The sequence below is a fragment of the Orycteropus afer genome, unplaced genomic scaffold, assembly GCF_000298275.1.
Source record: "Orycteropus afer afer isolate SDZICR_OR568_19922 unplaced genomic scaffold, OryAfe1.0 scaffold00006, whole genome shotgun sequence".
NCBI lineage: Eukaryota > Metazoa > Chordata > Mammalia > Tubulidentata > Orycteropodidae > Orycteropus > Orycteropus afer.
The window spans coordinates 13,325,377-13,339,787 of record NW_006921593.1 but is presented as its reverse complement, the minus strand read 5'-3'; the positions used below and the strand labels follow the sequence as shown (position 1 = coordinate 13,339,787).

At 54.0% G+C, this 14,411-nt stretch overlaps 1 protein-coding gene across 1 annotated transcript in view; it reads left to right on the top strand.

The window, feature by feature from the left end:
• The window catches only part of SDK1 (sidekick cell adhesion molecule 1), a 661,119-nt gene that overhangs the window by 553,918 nt on the left and 92,790 nt on the right, over positions 1 to 14,411 (top strand). Inside the window, exons 26-28 of the mRNA XM_007942892.1 lie at positions 3,353 to 3,468; positions 4,625 to 4,814; positions 8,865 to 8,963. Coding sequence (XP_007941083.1) covers positions 3,353 to 3,468; positions 4,625 to 4,814; positions 8,865 to 8,963 — 405 coding nt within the window. The remainder of the gene's footprint in view (positions 1 to 3,352; positions 3,469 to 4,624; positions 4,815 to 8,864; positions 8,964 to 14,411) is intronic.

The window sequence follows — 14,411 nt, the reverse complement described above, 5'->3', positions numbered from 1 at the left end:
GTCTCCAAGGCTGTCAGTCTTCACAGAAGCAAAGCCCAAACCACACCCACTGCCGTGGAGTCCATTCTGACCCACAGCGCCCCTAGAGGACAGAGCGGAACTGCCCCAAGGCTGTCAATCTTTACAGAAGCCAACTGCTGCATCTTTCTCCCGGGGAGCTGCTGGTGGTTTTGAACCGCCTGCCCGTCTTTTGGTGAGCAGCTGAACCACTGTGCCGCCAGGGTTCCTTCCTGCAGCAAACAGATGCCTGTATTACCACCTCTTGGAGATAATTGCTATTATTTGTAGATCTATAGCGAGAACTAGATACTTACAGTTTCAAAGGTCTGTCCACAGGAAGCAGCTAAGAACGTGAGAAGTGGGCCGGCTGTGTTGCTATGACAGTGGCCTTCCTTTTACATACCGGGACAGAGCTTTCCAAACGCCCCACCACCCTCTTGGGCATAGTATAGTGGGTGATCTCATCTAAATATGCTGGAAAGTAAAGCCAGCTGCATCATGTCGTTAGGGGCCGTTGAATCGGCTCCGACCCATAGCCGCCCTCAGTAGAGCAGAACGGAACACTGCCCGATCCCACACCGTCCTCACAGTCCTGCTGTGCTCGGGCCCGCCACTGTGGCCACGTGTCACTCCGTCTCATTGAGGGTCTTCCCCTTTTCCACTGACCCTCCACTTTACCAAGTGTGATATCTTCCCCCACGGATTGGTCCCTTCTGCTGTCAGAAGCTGAACCATAGGTTTGTACATATATTACATGTTATGACAGTGCTTCCTTAAATTCCGTTGGTACCAGGTGCTGCGTTAGCACTCCTTCTTATATGAAACATGCTGTTTATGTGGTTGCCATTGAGCTGTTTTTGCCTCATGGTGACCCCGTGTGTGCAGAAGGTGCCCTGGTGGTGCAGCGGTTAAGCATTTGGCTGCTAACAGAAAGGCTAGTGGTTCGAACCCACATGGCGGTTCCATGGAAGACAGACCTGGCCGTCTGCTTCTGTAAAGATGACAGCCTATGAAACCACACAAGGCAGTTCTATTGTGTCACATGGAGTCACGAGGAATCTCCCTCGGGTGGAGGTTGCAGTGAGCATGGTCAGGTCACTTCCTTTAGAGTGGACAGTGGCTGTCATCTGCTGATTGCAAAGCCGGGTGCTGGCACGGGGTCCAGAGGCAGACAGGAGGAGACAGGCTCTAAAGAACATAGACGGGTGAGCTCAGCTATCTCACAGGTGGAACAGCCGAGGCCCAGAGCCAGGACAGCTTCCAGAGCCCCATGGCCTGAGCTGGAGGGTCAGGGTTCACACGGCGTGGAGCCTGACTCCTGAGCCCGTGGGCTCCTTACTGCCCTGTGCATGTGGCAAGACCTCCATGTTCAAAGGGCAATTCAACCCTGCAACAGTAGCCTTGGGCCACCCTGGGAACACTCAGAACCTCGGCTCTTCATCTGCAGATGAACCAGCTGCCGGCGCTCTGTCCCCTGTTACACACCCCGTGTGTGTGGTTGCTGGTTGCCGTCCAGTCAAATCTGACTCACGGTGACCCATGTGCACAGAGTAGAGCTGGCTCCTTGGGGTTTTCAAGGTTGCCAGGACTTCCTTCTGAGGTACCTCTTAGTACCTTTCACTAGTGGTTGAGAACTTGACTGTTGTTGGCACCCTGGAACTCTAACACACCCAACAGATGCTGGCGCACTCAAGTGCTGCCTCCCTTAGACACACAGGCCTGGAGGGTCCTGGGGTCTTTGGACCCCAGCTGAGTGCTCCCCTCCACTCCCAGGCTGTTTAAAAATGGGGCAGCTCCCCACCGTCCTTGGGGCAGCTCCCCACCGTCCTTGGGGCATCGCCTGGATCCCTCGTTCCCTGTCTGAATGACATTTGCAGCATCACAGGGTCCACGAGAAAATTAGCAAAGCAAACTGAGGTGGTCAGATACACAGTCCTTGCTTGTAACGTTTAGCTGTTGTCTCTCAGCACATTGTGTCTGAATCCTTCAAATGCATGGAGACAAAGTAACTCCACAACATTATGTAGACAAAAGAGACATTACAAGAGAGGGACCCTTGCCTCAGGCATGCTGGTCAGATGGCTGCCCTGTGGGCCCATCTCATCTCAAAGGTCTTTGGTGGAATGTGTTAGAATTTTCTTTTCTTTCTTAATAATTCACTTTTTGTTGTTGTTGAAAATATACACAGCAGCACACACCCCAATTCGACCATTTCTACCCAACGATTCAGTGACATTGATTCCACTCTTTGAGTTGCACAACCATTCTCACCCCCTGTTTCTGAGTTGTTCCTCCTCCATGAGCATCAACTCCCTGTCCCCAGAGGGTCCCATCTAACCTTTCGAGTTGCTGTTGGCAGTTTGATCCGTAGACATCGTTCTTCCAAGAGCACGGTGCTCAAGGCAGCCATTTTTCACTAATGAAGCTAAACCTTTTTTTTTGGTTTAAGATTTAAGGTTGAAAGATTATTCAGAACAATAGTTTTGAGGGTTCATCCAGCCTCTATGGCTCCAGAAAGTCTTGATTTTATGAACACTGAAAATTCTGTTCTATGTTTTCCCCCTTTTGATCATGATTCGTCTCTAGAATCTTTGATGATGCAATTTTTTGAGTCTTAGTTTTCTCATCATAGAAGGGAGTAATAATAGCCCCCTCTGTTGGTTTATTGCATCTAAAACCCCAGCACAGGGCCCAAAGCAACACCATTGACATCAGGTTGATTCTGACTTGGGGCAGCCCCGGGGGTACACAGTGGGACTAGGGGTACACAGTGGGACTGAGGTTACACAGTGGGAATGAGCCCCATGGGATTTTCTTGACTGTTATCTTTATGGCGACAGATTGCCAGGACTTTCTTCCGTGGCACCACTTTGCGGGTTTGGACTGTCACCTTTTAGGTTAATAAGCCAAGTGCAAACCATAGCACCCCCCAGGGACCCAGCACAGGGCCAGACATGGTAAGCACCCAGGAAATGTTCTCCTTCTTCTCCTTCTCCGTTCTGCCTGTAAGTCACACACCCTCTTCTCCCCCAGCCCTGCCTGCCACCCCACGCGAGTCAGAGGACAGCACTGCAGTGAGGCTCTTCCCGCTGCAGAAGGTAGCCTGCAGCACCACCCGTTCCCGCAAAGAAGGGGCGGGCGCATCTCCTTGCCGCGTGGAGGGCCTCAATGCCTGGCTTTGGAGTTAATGTTGCGGAGATTGACGACCTGCTGTCCGCATGTGGGTTTAGTGTGACGAGGGCTCACAATGCGCTGCTGTTTCTAAGACAGCTTGATTGTGGGGGTCAGACCGCACCTTTGTCCAAGCCTCTCGACTTCGGGTGCCGGCTGATTCCACTCTTGTTCTCTGCAGTTCCTTCCGCCGCCCCCAGGAACGTGTCGGCCGAGGCGGTCAGCTCCACCCAGATCCTCCTCACCTGGGCTTCGGTGCCTGCTCAGGACCAGAACGGGCTCATCCTGGGCTACAAGGTACATACGCTTCAGGGCTCCTTCCACGGCTCAGGATGCGGGGTGGGAACAGTGACTGCCGAGTGACCCCCAAACCAGTGGGCTTGGTGCCCCGTACAGATCACAGCACTGGCCAGCCTCCTGGTTTTCACATGCACGCTCCTGTCTGGTCCTCATTACAGCCTGGGAACGAGGCCTGGCGACCAGCTTCAGACAAAGCAGGCATCCACTCCCTGTGGAGCTGAGCTCTGCTCTGACCTGGGGGCACCGTGACTCAGCACCAACTCAGCAAGTGCTTGGCTGTAGCCTCAGAGGCTGGAGCTCACAGCTCGTGTGGCAGACGGCAGGGCTTCTGAGCTGTGAGCTAGGTGTCCAACGGCGCCGAGAAGCCCAGGGGCCGGCTGGCTGATTTGCAGGGAGAGAGCTGTGTTTGTAACAACACTTGTGTGAGGGCATACGGTTGACATGGCTGCCATCGGGGGGCTGGCCAATGCTGGGTTGGCAGCCAACGCACCACCCATAGGCTGGATTGTAATTCAAGCTCACCCCCTACTCTGGAGTACAAGTGCTTCACCACCATCTTTCAAAAAAATCTGTGTATGAGGAGCCCTGGTAGCCTAGTAGGTAAGGGCTCAGCTGCTAACTGAAAGATGAGCAGTTCAAGCCCACCAGCCGCTCCATGGGGGAAAGATGAGGCAATGTGCTTTTGCAAAGATCCACAGCCTTGGAGACCCTGTGGGCAGTTCCACTCTGTCCTCTAGGGGTGCTGTGGGTCGGAATGGACTCCAGGCAGTGGGTGTGATTTGGGCTTTGCTCCTGTGAAGATTGACAGCCTTGGAGACCCCGTGGGCAGTTCCACTCTGTCCTCTAGGGGCGCTGTGGGTCAGAATGGACTCCACGGCAGTGGGTGTGTATCTGTATGTCTGTCTGTCCGGTTTATTGAAATTACCATATTTTTGCATATAACACAGACATACATGTAACATGCACAGTGCACATGGAAGCCTACTGCATGAGGGCTTGCAGGGATTGCCAAGCAAAGTGTGCTGTATGTGCTTTCTGCTTAGAAGTGCAGCAGCTCTGTGGTCCACAGCTGTGTCACAGTGGTGAGTCCGACCTCGGCCCCGGGGCCCCACCAGCAGTCTGTGCCTCTAACCACTGTGCTGTGTACCGGCAGGTTCTCTTCCGGGCCAAGGACTTGGACCTCGAGCCCAGGACCCACGTCGTGCGGGGGAACCACACGCAGTCTGCCCTGCTGGCGGGCTTACGCAAGTTCGTGGTCTATGAGCTCCAGGTGCTGGCCTTCACCCGCATCGGGAACGGGGTGCCCAGCCTGCCACTCATCCTGGAGCGCACCAAGGACGACGGTAGGTGGCTGTCCACGCCCTCTTCTGGGTCTGCTCTTCCAGCTCGAGCCATTCCACTCCCTTTTCAAGTCTTTCTTTGGCTTGTTTTTCAGTTGAGGAAAAGAAAGCAAAATTGTTTTCCAGTCACTGAACATGTATTTGGCAGTTTCAGTCTGGAGTGAATTTTTAATGATAAACTTAGAGGTCCCTGAATGACGCATTCAACCATCCCCTGCTGTCAGGGGTGCCGTGGAAGAAAGGCCTGGCAATCTGCTTTCATAAAGATTAAACCAAAACCACACCCACTGCCCTGGAGTCCATTCGGACCCACAGCGCCCCTAGAGGACAGTGTGGAACTGCCCCACAGGGTTTCCAAGGCTGTCAACCTTCACAGAAACAGACTGCCTTGTCTTTCTCCCGTGGAGCAGCTGGTGGGTGCAAACTGCCCACCTTTTGGTTAGCAGCCCAATGCTTTACCCACTGCCCCACGCGGGCTCCTCTGTAAACATTACAGACATGAGAACCCCATGGTAACACATGGGATTGGCACGAGCAGCGGGCAGCACAGGTACCCCGTTTCCATTCTTCCTTTGTCAACTACCAGCTGACAGGAAATCTGCCATTGCTCAGCAGGCGGTGGGAGAGACGCAGTCAGGGGGGTGGGCGGGGTCACAGCACGTGCGGCTGCGGTGCCTGTCTTTGTGAACCTGTGTAAGGGATCCTCGACTGAGCACGGCCTCAGCCCGCCCGGCGCCCGCTGCCTCAGCGTCTACCTCATCAGAGATAATGTGCGGTCCCGGCAGAGTGTGCAGGGTCCCAGAAACCAAATCCAGAGGCCGGAATAACAAGTCCATCTGGCCTTGGCTTGAGGGAGTCTCAATGATCAGCAAATATGTTTGTCCATTTGCAGATGCCAAACCTTAACAGTTAGCCCTCACACTTGCTTTGTTAAACAGACTGTCGTGAGTATGTCAGGGAGCATTTTGACCCTCCCTCCCTGCAAAAAACCCGTTGTGGGATCTAGAAACATAGAGTAGCTGGCAAAGCAAGCAGTGAGCATGTCCAGCTGCTGACCAAAAGGTTAGGGGTTCAACTCCACCCAGAGGGCCGAGGAAGAAAGCCGTGGTAAATCTTCTTCCAGAAAGTCAGCCATTGAGACTGACTCATTGAGACTGAGTAATTCAATGGATGGAGTGGCCTCTGCACACAGCCTCTCCTCCCTCCCTCCTCCAAGGCCTGAAGCTGGTGCTTAGAGACTGGGGCACCACCAGTTACCCTTGGGGACCAGCTCTGAAAGCATCTAAATGCCCTTTAGGTGGGATTTACCGTCAGCACCATTTCATCATCATAAAGAAATGGGACAGCCTCTCTGGAGTATTCACCCAGGAGATAAGGAGGCCGTGTGTCCAGCCAGTGGGCACGCATGTAGCCAGTGCACAGTAAGGAGGCCACATGTCCAGTCAGTGGACACGCACGTAGCCAGTGCAGAGTAAGGCCGTGTGTCCAGCTAGTGGACATGCATGTATCCAGTGCACAGTAAGGAAGCCGTGTGCCCAGTCAGTGGACATACATGCAGCCAATACACAATTAGGAGGCCACGTGTCCAGTCATTGGACATACATGCAGCCAGTGCAGAGTCAGGAGGCTGTGTGTCCAGTTAGTGGACACACACGTAGCCAGTGCAGAATAAGGCCGCGTGTCCAGCCAGTGGACATGCATGTAGCCAGTGCAGAGTAAGGAAGCCACATGTCCAGTCAGTGAACACGCACATAGCAGTGCAGATTGTTTTCAGGGACTTTTGAACAACTAGAGGAAGTATTTATAAAGGGTCTGATATGTAAAAGCAGTACATAAAGCTGCTTATATATATGGATGGCCCCAATATTTTAACAAAATATTGTAAGTAGAAATAAATAGAAAAATAAACCAGAGTGAAGAACAAAGGGAAGCCCTGCAAAGCCCCTTTCCCTCTGACACTCGTGGGGTCACCGTGACTCAGGGTGGGCTGCCTGGCTCCTGGGTGAGTCTGCCACGTGGGGTCACCATGACTCAGGGTGGGCTGCACAGCTCCTGGGCTTCTGGCCTATGAAGCACCTGTGGTTTTCTTAAGCATCTTCCCTGCAGTAATTACAGTCCGTCACTCTCACCGCTGAGTGAGGGCTGTGCCGCTCCACGATGCTCTGGGCACGCCCTGCCTGCGCTCACGTTGTGGCTGCTGGGTGCTGGCCAGTCCATCCCGATGTGTGGAGACCCCTCACGACAGGCTAGATCTGCCCCGTAGGGTCTGCCTGGTTCTGTCCGCGGAAGCAGGCCTCCAGGTGCATGGTGGTTTTGAACCATCAACCTTGTGGTTAGCAGTTGAGTGCTTAACTGCCGCACCACCAGGGCTCTTTTGAGCCTTGCTATTGTCTGTATCAAGCTCGGGTGAGGACGGTCATCACAAGCCTGTGTCAGGTGCCCGCTGACAGCCTCAGGGACACGTCTGAGAGGGGGGCAGGGGCAGGGAGGTTGTTACCTTCCAAAACTGTATGAAGCTAGAAAGGAGCCCTGGTGGCCCGGTGGTTAAAGCACTAGACTGCTAACGGGAAGGTCGGTGGTTCGAGCTCACCAGCCGCTCCGCGGGAGAAAGACGTAGCAGTCTGCTTCCGTAAAGGTTTACAGCCTAGGAAACCCTGTGGGCAGTTACGCTCTGTCCTACAGGGTCACCAGGACCTGGAATTGACGGCAGTGGGGGTGGTGTTTTTGGTTTTGAGACTATAATGTGTTTTGAGTTTCACAAATGACAAGGTTAGGGGGACATTTGAAAAGCTGTTCCTCAAAGCCAGGTTGAATATGGTGGTTTCTTCCCAAGGTGTGTGCCGGTGAGACCTGGGAGCTGGGTCTCCTTAGCTCACTGTCCTGACATCAGCTTGCTGTCCCTCCTCATTGTAATTCCAGTGGGCAGCCTTGGGGGTAACCAGGTGACAGCCAGGTGGCAGGTACATGATAACCAGGTGACAGCCAGGTGATAAGCAGGTGCAGCGAGGCTGGAGGAGCCCGACTTGAGTGTGTGTTGGGAGCTGGGCCTGCCTCCTGCGCCAGGCTCTCCTTGCCTGTACTTGAACCAACCACGGTGTCATCACACAATTGAAATTTAAAAGACTGTTCTCTGTGTAATAGCTGGAGGCTGATTTCAACAGCCCTCCAGTGAGTGTTACACACATGATTTGATTTGAGTTTGATTGCTCAGTGGTTGCTGCTGCTTGCCTGGTAATCAATCAGGTGTTAAGTTCCGGGGCTGGCCACTCGCTGATTTGCCTACTCACTCGAGTGAGCGAATTGTCTGGGGACTGTGACCCTGTTGTCAAAGGTTCTGGAAGCAGCACTGCTTCTCGTTCCTGACACGTCTCTGTCACACTGAAGCCCTGTCACATGCACGTGTTTAGCAGCTCTTCACTTTCTGTGACAAGGTGGGAACGAGGTGGTGTGCAGAAGAGAGGACCCGTGGGATAGACGGCGTTCTTGGTCACCGGTTCTGACCTCATCTTGACGGAGGCCCTCGAGGCCTTCGCTAACGTCTGCTTTGCAGGTGTCGAGTCCAGTCAAAGAACCTGACGTCGGACTGGAGAAACCTTTACCTTCATGGCAGGCAGCCTGTGGGTGGGGTCAATTGTGGCCAGCGTGCTGGTTCCATACAATTCCCTGTGTCATTACTGATCACAGCGTTCATTACTTGGAAAGCAGATGGGCAGGATTCAAAACGAAGTGATTCTCAAAACCATTAGGGAGCCACACAGAGCCAGTTAGGGTCCAAAGTCATTTGCCCCAGATGTAGAGTGTGTCACCAATAAAGAGTGTCATCAGTGGTCGCCAGCTGCTCTGTGGTGGGCAGTTGGTGTGGTTGATGGCAGGTGGAAGGCAGGTGATATCATAGGTGTGTGGCTAGCCAGGCCAGGGGAGGGAGGTGCTGTGGTCCTGGTGGCGTGGTGTCGGGCGGGGGCAGCCAGGCCAGCTCACGACACCCTCTAACCAGTCACACACCCACGGACCATTGACGGCCTCTGCTGACTGGAACTGTTTGTTTGCCATCAGCCCCAGGCCCACCTGTGAGACTGGTCTTCCCGGAAGTGAGGCTGACGTCCGTGCAGATCGTGTGGCAGCCCCCGGAGGAACCCAACGGCGTCATCCTGGGTAAGGGAGCGGCGTCCTGGGTAAGGGAGCGGCGTGCCGAGGAGGTCGTCGCTCGGGAGAGGGAGCCCGCTGTTTCAGGGTCGGCAGCAGATGCTCGCGGCCCCCGTGCTCCCCGGTGAGCTCAGAGCCAGGGTTTCTGGGATGGAGTTCACCTTTTGTTGACCCAGATTGTCTTCCCGTTTGTTCTGGTTTATAGCGGTACTGTTTGTAGCTGGCCTTCCGTTCAGCTCTGAAATAACCAGGCCACTTCGATGTGTATTTAGCAAACAACAGGCCAGTTTTTCGCGGAAGATGTAGACCTCGGATACTTCCCCCCACCACCCCCCGAGTCCTGGGAGCATCTTTCTTCTGCTCCAGGGCCTGCACCCAATCCTGTTAAGAAGCTGCTGAAGTAAATCACGTGCCTCACGTCCCAGGGACTTTGTCTGCGTTTAGCTTTCCGTAGGGAGAAGCATCTCTGATCACAGTTGGTAAAAAGCCTTAATTTCTCTGCAGTTCACAGAGGCAGCAAATCGTCCTTGAACGAGTCCCCAGGTTCCTTATTTAGTCCCTCACGTGTGAGTCCCTCACGTGTGCCGAGACACACTCAGGGCTTCCCGGCTGCTGGGCAGCGTGTGGGGTGGGAACCCAGGAGAGAGCAGGGCACGCCCACCCTCAGGATAGGAAAGGAGGTGGCCCAGCGGCAATTCACTGGGACACGGGAGGTCACAGTCACGCCAGCAAATGCCCCGGAAGCAGTTCCTTCTGGGCTGGGCATGCCACAGGAGGGAAGGCTGCTTGTGAGTTTTTGAAAGTCTCTGAAGAGGGAAGAAGGGCGTCCGCCTGTCCCAGGCAGAACGCTGTTTGTCAGCCAGAGGGTGACAGAGGAGGACTGGAGTGTGGGCCAGCATCTGACCCACTCGGTGGTGCAGCATACATCCCATAAGCCTGGACTCATCAAGTTGGGCGTTTTCAGGGACGGGCATGGGCGTGCGACACCGTTCCAGACCCGGGCAGGTAGTCAGCCAGCCCCGGCCCCTCGGTGCCAACGGTCAAACTGGACCGCGCTGAGAGTTGACAGTTCAAACCACCCAGAGGTCCCTCCAAGGAAGGGCCTGAAGGTCTGCTTCCAGAAGGTCACAGTTGGACTCTGTCACGAGGGGTTGTGGGAGTCAGAACCCACACAGTGGCAGCACCAGCAACAGCCTGTGGGAAGGAACCCTGGGTGGCACAGACAGTTAAGTGCTTCACCACTAACCAGAAGTCTGGTGGCTCAAACCCACCCAGAGAGGCCTTGGAGGAAAGACCCGGCCATCTGCTCCCAAAAGATCAGCCCTGAGAGCCCTCCAGAGCACCAGGCGTGCGCTCGGACAGCCTGGGTGTGTTCAGGGCTGGCACCAGGCATGTGTTCAGACCCCTGGGTGCGCTCAGACCCCCTGTGTGTGCTCAGACCCTCTGGGTGCGCTCAGACACCCTCTGTGCATTCAGGTCCGGCACTGGGCATATCCTCAGACCCCCTGAGTGTACTCAGACCTCTTGTGTGCCTTTAGGGCTGGCACTGGGTGTGCGCTCAGACCCCCAGGTGCACTCGGAGCTGGCCGGCACCAGGCGTGTGCTCAGACCCCCTGCGGGTGCTCCAGGCTGGCCGGCACCGGGCATGTACTTTATATTCTGCCACGATGCATCGCATCGACTTGTTTTCATCACCCCATTTGCTGGGCAGAGGGTTCATGCTGACTCACGAGGGAGAGAAACATAGAAGGACCAGGTACTCCTGTGTCTGATACACGGTCAGACGTGTGGGCTCCGACTGCAGACTGGGAGGCGTGGAACCTCGCCGCGGCCTGGGCAAAGGGGCAGCGCTGGTATTCCATAAGCTCCTCCTCAGCAGAGCAGCTGGCCAACGACTGTGCTCCGTCCAGAGTCACACACAAAGCCTCCCGCTCCCGTTCCAGTCCCTGTGTCGTGCTGCCACTTTGCTGTGACTGTAACAAGTGTCTGCTGGGTCATCTGCCACCACGTGTAGGTACAGCCAGCACGCCAGTGTAAACGCTGTGGAGCAGACAGAGAGCAGCCCTCAGGTTCAAGTTGGTGTTCACAGGGGAGAAAGGAAAACGGCTCCTTGCAAGACTCACTGCACCCTGAGACCTTGAATCCACGTCGCCAATCAGACAGTGGCCTTCTGAGGTTTGCAGATGAGTGGGTTAGAGGCACACTTGACTTACGTGCCCTGAGCTCTCCGGGGGTGAGCTTGGACAGACCAGCAAGTCACTCAGCAGCACGGCTGGGCCCACGCTGGCCTCCCAGGATGGGTGTCAGCCGGGCGTCACCACCCACACCAGCCGGAGTGACCACCGAGCAGTCCCACAGCGTGTGCCCTGCCAGTGGCCTCGCTCCAGGGACCTGAGCATCGGGGTCCAGCACCGATTGCCAAGCAGACGACACTCCGCCTGATGCCTCTGGCGGGCCCAGGAAGCCCCAGAACCATGCAGTCACTTCCGACTCACGGCAACGCCCCGTGTCACAGAATACAATTCCCCATTGGGCTTCCTTGGCTGCAATAGTTACAGAAGCAGACTGCCATGCCTTTCTCCCCGTTACCGCTGGGTGGGGTTGAATGGCCCACCTTAGGTTAGTGGTTGATTGTAAAGTGTTGGCACCTTTTCCAGGAAGCCTACCAGGCCTGAAAGGTGTGCAGCCACCTAAAAAACAAATGTGCGCAGAAAACCCTTTAAAGGAGCCCTTGGGCTGTCTCCCTGACATCGTCTACAGTCAGCCCTCCAGCCAAGGTGTCGAGACCCCCACATCTTCCGTCCACTGCTGTGTCTTCTTAGGTGCTTCTTTTTGCTTCTCCCAAGATGGGAGCTTGTGGACCTTTCCCATGGTGCTGGGCTCTGGAACTGTCCCATGATGGAAGGTAGCCTCACACCCTTTTCTGAGTCTGACTGCCTCACTGATGGGGTTCCCTCCACCACACAGGCATCGCAGGGCGTCTGCTTTGGCCTCTTGCGCCCTGTTCTTTCAGTCCTCACTTCGGATCCATGCTTCCATGTTGGCTTTGTTCCCACGAATGCCTGCATTATCATAATTCACCCATCACCTTAACAACAGTGCTTCTCCCGGCCGCATCGCACTCACTCTATTGATTCAGTTTATCTATTCCTTCCTACACCCTGTCATCCCCTGACCTTGCAGCGCTGAGATCCAGCTGCTAATGCTTCCGATGCAGCTAAAACCATAATTACACAACTAGCCTTTACCTCCAGACACAGTCTGTCATTATTCCCAAAAACGCAGGAACCAGTGCACGGCTGCTGCTGCTGCTTGGCCGTTTACGTACAGGAAAAAAAAGACCAACACGGCTCTCGTCTGCCTTCCATCGAGTCTAGGTCGTATTTAAAAACATGTCAAGGTTAGAAACAGGTGTTAATCTCTACGTTCATGGACCAGCACAGCGACCAGCTGGTACTGCCCTCATTTCAGGGTACACGGTCAGGAGGTACAGAAAAAAGCCCGAGGCTGACAGGCTCCCAGACAGACTGAGAACCCAGATCTCACGAGCTTGGGAGCAGATGACAGTGTGCTCTGTGGCTTACAGGTGCCGTCTCCTCACGTCATCAGTGTGACTTTGGAAGGCGGTGTCCACTCCGCTTACAGCTGCAGACACCGACGGTCAGAGGCAGCTGGGGCAGCCATGCTGCAGACACACCTCCATCGTGGGTGTCTGTTGTGGTCCTTTCGTGGGAGGACTGGGCAGCCACCCAACTCATGTTTCTGATGGAAAAAAAATGCTCTCAGTATAGCATTGGGCGAAATAGCAATAACTGTCGTTGTTAGGTGCCATCAAGTAGAACCCAACTCACACAAAAGAGCAAGAGCACTGCCCTGTCCTGGGCCGTTCTCACCATCCTTGCTGCTTGAGCCCATGGCTGCATGTCAGTCTTCAGCAGTAAGTGCTTCAAGTCCTCGTCACTCTCAGCGAGCAAGGGTGGGTCGTCTGCTATCACAGGTTGTTACTGAGTCTTCCCCCAGTCCCGATGCGGCGTTCTTCTTCATACCGTCCAGCTCCTCAGACTATCTGCTCAGCACACAGAGTGAATAGTATGGGGAAGGATACACCCCTGACGCACATCTTTCCTGATGTGTCCCCCCCTCCTGTTTGAACATCCAAGATGGTCTATGTACAGGTTCCCCATGAGCACAATGAAGCGTTCTGGAGTTCCCATTCTTTGCAGTGTTATGAGGAATTGATTATCACCCACACAATCGAATGCTTTTGCATAGTCGATAAAACACAGGCAAACATCTTTCTGGTATTCTTTGCTTTCAGCCGAGATCCATCTGACATCAGCAGTGATATCCCCCGTTCCGCGTCCTCTTCTGAATTTGCCTTGAATTTCCAGCAGTTCTGTGTCCATGTACTGCTGCAACTGTTTTTGAATCATCTTCAGCAAATTTTATTGCATATGATACTAATGGTATAGTTCAATAACTTCTGCGTTCTGTGGCATCACCTTTCCATGGAATGGGTACAGATATGGCTCTCTTCCAGTCAGTTGGCCGGGTAGCTGTCTTCCACATCTCCTGGCACAGCCGAGTGAGTGCCTCCACGGCATCCATTTGGTGAAGCGTCCGAGGGCCTTCTGTCAGTTCCTGGAGGCTTGTTTTTGCTGATGCCTTCAGTGCAGCTCGGGCTGAGTGTTTTCTTCCCTTTCAGTTTGCCGACTCCGGTCTCCACACATCTCGTTATAACACTTCACTCTGTCTTCTCAGTCCACCCTTCGAAATCTCCTTTTCAGCTCTTTTACTTCATCATTTCTTCTATTCACTTTTAGCTACTCTCCAAGAGCAAGTTTCAGAGTCTCTTCTCATTTTGGCCTCTCCTTCACTTGGTCTTCCAATTTTTTTCTTCCTTTCCTGTCTTTTTAACGACCTTTTTCTTTCTTCACGACTGATGTTCTTGATGTCATCCCACAACAAGGGGTCTTTAGTCATCAGTGTTCAACATGTCAAATCTGTGCTTGAGATGGTCCCTAAGTTTGGGTGGGACATACTCAGGGTTGGACTTTGGCTCCCATGGATTTGTTTCAATGAATAATTAATAATCTCAGCAAAGTAAAGTGCACGTGCTGAGGTTAGAGGTAGTGCTGGCACGTGGATTTGCACATCCTTCCTGGCGGTGGAGAGGGCCAAGAGGTATAACTTTGAGTTAGTGAATAATGAAGACGTGAGTGCCTTTAACAGCGTCAAGGCAAGTACTGGAAGAGAGAAGTGATACTATGGTGAACCAAGGTCGTGTGACAGGAAAGGCGGGAGATGAGAGGACTGTGGCACTGCCACAGTCACTCACGCGGTGTCAGCAGACGCTCTGGAGGAACCGAGGACTGAGTGAATTCTGAAGGTGAGGGTGAGCGCTCGAAGAACCAAAGATAGATGTTGAGCCTTCCAGAGGCTCCAAAGGGAAAGCGT